The sequence below is a fragment of the Panthera uncia genome, unplaced genomic scaffold (genome assembly GCF_023721935.1).
Source record: "Panthera uncia isolate 11264 unplaced genomic scaffold, Puncia_PCG_1.0 HiC_scaffold_475, whole genome shotgun sequence".
Taxonomy (NCBI): Eukaryota; Metazoa; Chordata; class Mammalia; order Carnivora; family Felidae; genus Panthera; species Panthera uncia.
Window position 1 is genome coordinate 36,689 of NW_026059622.1, and position 7,880 is coordinate 44,568.

The 7,880-nt window shown below is 41.1% G+C and overlaps 1 protein-coding gene across 1 annotated transcript in view; it reads left to right on the plus strand.

Annotated features, from left to right (window-relative positions):
- LOC125918137 (YEATS domain-containing protein 2) overlaps positions 1-3,438 on the plus strand; it is a gene marked incomplete at both ends in the record, with an annotated part of 39,670 nt that extends 36,232 nt beyond the window's left edge. The window contains 2 exons of the mRNA XM_049624183.1: positions 2,727-2,855; positions 3,340-3,438. Of these exons, the coding sequence (XP_049480140.1) occupies positions 2,727-2,855; positions 3,340-3,438 (228 nt within the window). The remainder of the gene's footprint in view (positions 1-2,726; positions 2,856-3,339) is intronic.
- Between the last annotated feature and the right edge of the window lie 4,442 nt (positions 3,439-7,880).

Below are 7,880 nucleotides of genomic sequence, written 5' to 3' on the forward strand. Positions count from 1 at the left end.
TGATATTTGTCTTTCTCTGACTAATTTTGCTTAGCATAATATCCTCTAGTTCCATCCACATAGTTGCAAATAGTAAGATTTCATTTTTGACTGCCGAGTAATACTCCATATACCACATCTTTATCCATTCATCCATCGATGGTTTTGGGGGCTCTTTCCATACTTTGGGTATTGTTGATAGTTCTGCTGTAAACATTGGGGTGCATGTGCCCCTTTGAAACAGCATACCTATATCCCTTTGGTAAATACCTGGTAGTGTAATTGCTCGGTCCTAAGGTAGTTCTATTTCTGATTTTTTGAGGAACCTCCATACTGTTTTCCAGAGTGTCCGTACCAGTTTGCATTCCCACCAGCAGTGCAAAAGAGATCCTTTTTCTCCACATCCTCGCCAACATCTGTTGTTGCCTGAGTTGTTAATGTTATCCATTCTGACAGGTGTGAGGTGGTATCTCATTGTGGTTTTGATTTGTATTTCCCTGATGATGAGTGATGTTGAACATTTTTTCATATGTTGGCCATCTGGATGTCTTCTTGGAGAAGTGTCAATTCATGTCTTTAGCCCATTTCTTCACTGGATTATTTGGTTTTTGGGTGTTGAGTTTGATAAGTTCTTTATAGATTTTGATACTAATCCTTTATCTGATATGTCGTTTGCAAATAATTTCTCCTATTCCATCAGTTGCCTTTTAGTTTTGCTGATTGTTTCCTTCACTGTGCAGAAGAAGCTTTTTATTTTGATGAGGTCCCAGTAGTTCATTTTTGTTCTTGTTTCCCTTGCTTCCAGAGACGTGTTGAGTACGAAGTTGTTGCAGCCGAGGTCAAAGAGGTTTTTGCCTGCTTTCTCCTCGAGGATTTTGATGGCTTCCTGTCTTACATTTAGTCTTTCATCCATTTGTAGTTTATTTTTGTGTACGGTGTAAGAAAGTGGTCCAGGTTTGTTCTTCTGCATGTCGCTGTCCAGTTTTCCCAGCACCACTTGCTGAAGAGACTGTCTTTATTCCATTGGATAGTCTTTTCCTGCTTTGTCAAAGATTAGTTGGCCATACATTTGTGGGTCCATTTCTGGGTTGTCTATTCTGTTCCACTGATCTAAGTGTCTGTTTTTGTACATCACTGTTGTTCCTTTTGAGGGTACATCTCGGTATGAACTTACTACCTAGGGGCACCTGGGTGGCTCAGTTAAATGTCCAATTTGGGCTCAGGGCATGATCTCACAGTTGGTGGGATGGAGCCCTGCGTCAGGCTTTATGCTGACAGCATGGAGCCTGCTTGAGATTCCCTGTCTCCCTCTCTCTCTGTTCCTCCCCTCCTTGTGTGTGTGCTCTCCCTCCCTCTCGCTCTTAAAAATAAATAAACATTAAAAAAAAAAACAAAAACAACTTACAATCTGATTTGACATTCATCTGTTCCAAAGAAAGATTTTTATAAGGCTTTTTTTCAGAAAGGTTTTAAGATTATTATTTTCCTTTTACACATACATACCCTCTGCTTTCCAATGTCTTAAAGTATCTTTAGCCTCTAAGCTGTTTTTTTTCCTATTGCTGTTTTTAAGTGTGTGACAGCATGTGTTTGTGTTGTGTCTTTTGTGCTGTCTCACAGTAACTGCCTATTGTTTTTACCGGCCTCTGAATGCCTCCAATAGTTGAATAGTGGAAATGGGAATATGGAAGTTTAGCCTAAAAGGAAAGTGGAAGAGGGTGACCCTTTCTAAAATGACAGGTGGAGGGGCACCTGGCTGGCTCAGTTGGTAGAGCATGCGACTCTTGATCTTGGAGTTGTGAGTTTGAGCCCCACATTGGGGGTAGAGTTTACTTAAAAATAATAATAATAGGTGGAGAATGTTTGATGTTTGAAAGATGAGAACTGCACACAAGTAGGAAATTAGAAGGTATGGTGAGTACACAGATAGGAGTATTTGATCTATAAGGATGGTGTGAAGGGGATGCAGATAAACTGGGATGAGCTTAAAATGGACTCTGAATACTTTGAAACTAATTTTGGAAACATTCTCTGGGCAGCCAGGAGCTAGAGAAGGTTTTAAAGTAAGAAAATGACAGTTAACCAAATCAGAAGACAGAATTTTATATTCAGTTTGTACCTGTCACAGCTATATACAAAACACAGAAATTGTCACAGAAAACAAACATGGAAAGAACTGTCTTAAAATGTTAATACTGTTCTCTCTGTGGTTGGGCTTTCGGGGATTTTTTTCTCTTTTTTATTGTTTTATTTATTTATTTCTTTTGAGAGAGAGAGAGAGAGAAAGAAAGAAAGAGGAAGAAAGAGAGAAAGAAAGAGAGAATCCCCAGCAGGCTATATACTACCAGAGCCCAGTGCGGGGCTTGAACTCACAAACTGTGAGATCATGACGTGAGCCGAAATCAAGAGTTGGATGGCCAACCAACTGAGCCATGCAGGCGCCCCTACTTTTTCTCTTTTTTTAATTTTAATTTTTTTAATACTTTTTCATGTTTTCTCTTGTTGATTAGTGTTGCTTTTCCAAAAATTTCTGTTACTTCATGATTGCGGAGCAAAAATAAATCCTCACTGTCACGTCATTGTTTTCATTGTGAAATCTGTCACATCCATTGCTTCCAGCTCTCTGTTTACTGAAGGGGTGGATGTCCTAAGAACTTCCTCCTGTGAGGAAAGGTGAATGCTGAAGAAGGCAGGACTTTCAGAAACATCTGATCTTCAGCTTGGCCTTATCTTCCAACTTATTTTAGGATTGCTAAAGATTCACTCCAGCCAATCCAATCCCCAGCAGGCTGTCCTGACGATCCCCAGCCAGCTCAAGCCACTCAGTGTAAATACATCTGGAGGTGTACAGACCATACTGATGCCTGTGAATAAAGGTAAGTCCTTCACCCACGGGTTTCGGCTGCCACCAGGACTGTTGGCAGGGGCGTCTGGGGGGTGGTTCCCAGGCTCCCCTCCCCATTTGGTCTTCCCTTTAGCCATCAGAGTTGTCCTTGGCATTTTGAACTCTGGGACACCCCCAGATGACCCATCGGCTTCTAAATAACTCCCCATTTCTAAAGTTGAGTAGCCGGGGAACATTTTAAGTGTTCAGGAGAGTTCCAAGCTAATTGGATTTTTATTTTCTTAGTGACAAGCCCCCATTTCCACAGTGGAAGATAATAAAAGCTCAGTTACCCTGGTGCTAATAGTAAACAGCCTACCCTACCTTGTCACATCACTGTATTAATAAGGACCTTTTTAATGTACTGAAATTGTTCTTGTGCCTTTAGTCTAAAATGGGGCCATCACCTGGGAGTTAGGTCATCATTAGAATGATTTCTGTATTTCTTACATCCTCTCCGTTTTTTTCCCTGTTAGTGGTTCAGTCATTTTCTGCCAACAAATCACCTGCCATTCTGCCTGTAGCTTCCCCAAACCCAGTTGTCCCCAGCTCTGCTCCAGCAGCTGTTACAAAAGGTAGGTGTTTCTCATGGTATTTTTGCCCGGAAGTTTCGTGCAAGGCGTTACTGTAATCTGGGTCCCTTCAAGTTTCAGCATCTGTGAATCAGTCCCTTCAGAAATACTTAGAGTATTTTAGAGTAGACCTGACATTGAGGGAAATGCAGAGATGTTTAAAGCAGCATTTCTGTCCTCCAAGAACTTACAATCAGGTTGAACTGAGTTGTAGACAGCAGGCAGTGATTGATAACTCCAGCATAAGTGAGCTGGAAAATGTGAATGTGAAGTGTTTTGGTCTAGGATGTCTGGTCAGGGTTGGTGGGGTGTGGAGTGGGTGTGGAGGTGTAGGACTTTGTGCGGGGCAGGGATTATAACCTAGACTTAAGAAGGGTGAAGCATGTTAAGCTGTGGAGGGGGAAGGGGCGTGCCAGATTGAGGGAGCAGTAGGGTTTGTTTGGGGGAAGTAAACCAATTAGGGGACTCACCTAGGGTGTATCGTTGTAAAGGAGCTTTAGGTGGGGCCAAACTTTGGCAGGCTGGCAAGGGGGACATTTCTGACTACTGAGTAGATTGAGATAGTGCAATGGGTTAGAGCAACACATTTTGAAATCTGTAACATCTGTAATAATGATAGCTACCATGTGTTAAGAGCCTGAAGGATACCAGGAACCTTGCTGGCTACTTTATATATATCACTAATTATCACAGTCCTTCAGGATAGCTATTATGCTCGTATTACAGATGAGGAAAGTGAAGTTTGGAGATAGTAAGTATCTACTTCCCAAATCTTGAAAGTTAAAAAGCAGTGTAGTCAGAATTTGAAGTAGGTCTGCTTCTCAGGCATGCTGGATCTTTCACAGTAGTCTTGAAGAAAGGTGAATTTGTTACTTACAGCATGACCAACTAAAACATGGATTTGCTGATTACAGTCCTTGCCTGTTTTTAAAAAAAGGTTTTTTTTTAACATTATTTATTTTTGAGAGACAGAGCATGAGTGGGGGAGGGGCAGAGAGAAGGAGACACAGAATCCGAAGCAGGATCCAGGCTCTGAGCTGTCAGCACAGAGCCTGATGCGGGGCTCGAACCCACAAACTGTGAGATCATGACCTGAGCCGATGTTGGATGCTCAGCCGACTGAGCCACCCAGACGCCCCTCCCCTGCCTGTTTTTTAAATAAAAGTAATTGGCACCCAACCATTCCCATTTATTTACATATTATTGGTGGATGCTCTGCCACCTCAGAGTTAATCAGTTGCACCCGGGGTCATATGACCCACAGAGCCTAAAATATTTACTGGTTAGTCCTTTATAGGAAAAGTTTGCCAACCTCTGATCAAAAGATTGCTAATAAAAGAATTGGATTAGTCTGGACCAGTAGTTCTCCTCAATAGTAGCTATATTTCATAGGCCTTCCTCATGCAGATTCTGATTCAGTTAAATTTTTTTTTTAGGTTTATTTATTTTGAGAGAGAGAGAGAGAGAGACACCGCAAGTGGGGGAAGGGCAGAGAGAGAGGGAGAGAGAGAATCCCAAGCAGGCTCCATGCTGTCTGCCCAGAGCGCGACATGGGGCTCACACTCAGGAAACTGTGAGATCACGACCTGAGCCGAAACCAAGAGTCAGTCAGATGCTCAAGCGAATGAGCCACCCAGGCACCCCTGACTCAGTTAATTTTGGACTGGGGTCAGGGCATCTGTTTTTATTTTAATTATAAAATTTTGTATATTGAAATGCAAAGATAATTAGCATACCATTTGATGAGTTTTATTATAAACCCATGTAACCCATTTTCCATTCAAGATACAGAAATTTTCATCACCTTGTGCTCCTTCCAGTCAGTTTCCAACCCCTATAGGCAGCCACTGTTCTGATTTCCCTTAGAATAGACTAGAATAGAATAGTGTGTCTGCTTTTTTTTTAACTTTATATGAATGGGAGCACATGCATTCTTCCACGTCTGGTTTTATTTACTCACCATAATATTTTTCAGATTCATATTTATTGTACCTGAATAGTATTCCACACTGTAGGAATACATCATAATTTGTTTATTCTTTCTCCTATTGGTGGACATTAGAGTTGTTAAAAGTTATTATGTATAAGTTTTTTTTTTTTTTTTCTTTTTTTTTTTTTATTTTTTTTTTGGGACAGAGAGAGACAGAGCATGAACGGGGGAGGGGCAGAGAGAGAGGGAGACACAGAATCGGAAACATGCTCCAGGCTCCGAGCCATCAGCCCAGAGCCTGACGCGGGGCTCGAACTCACGGACCGCGAGATCGTGACCTGGCTGAAGTCGGACGCTTAACCGACTGCGCCACCCAGGCGCCCCTATGTATAAGTTTTTAAGAGCATATGTTTTCATTTCTCTAGTAGAATAGCTGTGTCAACCTAAAAATGCTAACAGTATAATTCTGTAGTAGTTTGAGGGCCAGATTAACATAAGTGTACTTGCACCTGTAGAACTAGAACTTTTTCTGAGGACTTCCTTCTGTGTCTTTTTTTTTTTTTTTTCTTTTTTTTTTTTTAGTTTTTTATTCTTGAGAGAGACAGAGTGTGAATGGGGGAGGGGCAGAGAGAGAGGAAGACCAGAATCTGAAGCAGGCTCCAGGCTCTGAGCTGTGAGCACAGAGCCTGACACGGTGCTTGAACTCACAAACCATGAGATCATGACCTGAGTGGAGGTCAGACACTTAACCAACTGAGCCACCCAAGCACCCCCTTTCTGTTTCTTGAAGTCTTGAAATCACTAGGGAGTGGGGGAATATATACTGTCAAAAATGAAATTAGCAAGGTCATTTGATACAAGTCAATACATAAAAATTTAATTTTTATGTAGAAATTAAGTGCTAGCAACCTACTAAACAGTTCTGAGAGAAATTAACAAGACCTAAATAAATGGAAGGAGGATATTCCATTATAAACATAATAAATTATAAATACAGTTGACACTTGAACAACACCGGTTTGAACAGTGCAGGCCCCCTTATTACACAGATTTTTTTTGCAATACAGTACTGTAAATGTATTTTGTCTTCCTTATGATTTTCTTAATTTTTTTTGTCTCTAGCTTCATTATGGGAACACAGTATATAATATATACAACATGCAAATATGTATTAATTGTGTTTTTGGTAAGGCTTCCAGTCAGTAGTACGTTAATAGTTAAGTTTTTGGGGAGCCAAAAGTTAAACACATGGATTTTTGACTGAAGGGGGAGGGTTGGCTCTCCAGTCCTCCAAGTTGTTCAGGCCTCAAGTAATTTCTTACAAATATGAATAATTATGTTAACTTACTAAAAACATGATGTGTTATGCTTTCTCCCCGCCCCAAAAATGGACAAGCTAAATCTAAAATATACGTGGGAATGCAAAGGCCTAGAGTAGCTGAGGCAGTTTTGAAGAACAAAAAACTAGGGAACTTGGACCATCAGATATATATACACTTTAAAGCTACAGCGAGGGGTGCCTGGGTGGCTCAGTCGGTTGAGCGTCCAACTTCAGCTCAGGTCATGATCTCACAGCTCGTGAGTTCGAGCCCCGCGTCAGGCCCTGTGCTGACAGCCTGGAGCCTGCTTCAGATTCTGTGTCTCCCTCTCTCTCTGCCCCTAACCCACTCGCATTCTGTCTCTGTCTCTCTCAAAAATAAAAATAAACATTAAAAAAAATTAAAAAAAAAAAAAAAACTACAGAGATAGGGGCACCTGGGTGGCTCAGTCGGCTAAGCGTCCGACTTCGGCTCAGGTCATGATCTCACAGTTTGTGAGTCTGAGCCCCACATCGGGCTCTGTGCTGACAGCTCAGAGCCTGGAGCCTGCTTCGGATTCTGTGTCTCCCTCTCTCTCTGCTCCTCCCCTGCTCACGCTCGGTCTCTCTCTCCTTCAAAATAAATAAAAACATTAAAAAAAAAAATTTAAAGCTGCAGAGATAGTGTTGAATTGGTTCAAGAATAAACAGAATAATGGAATGGAAAAGAGAACCCAAAAATAGACTTCCACGTATATGGTCACCTGATTATGACATTCAGTAGGGAAGGGATGTTCATTACCATACATAATGCTGGGTTAATTAGATATATCCATTTGGGAAAACACTGAACCTTACACCATAAACAAAAATTAATTTGAGTTGGATATAGAGCTAAATGTGAAAGGTAAAGCAATAAAGCATCTAGAAGAGAATATCTTCATGACCTTGGGCAAAGGTGCTTTGTAAACAGAACAGGTAAGAAAACTAGCCATAAAAGAAAAGGTCCATAACACTGGGAACCTCACTTCATTAGAGGTACAAAATTAAGAGTGAAAGTCAAGCCACATACTCAAGATAGTGGTGATTGATACATCTAACAAAGGAGTCATAGCTAGAGTATACATACGCAGACCGTCGAAAAATCAATATGAAAAATACGGACACTAATTTTTCTTTAAAGAACGGTGAACAGACACTGCACTGAAGAGGATATCC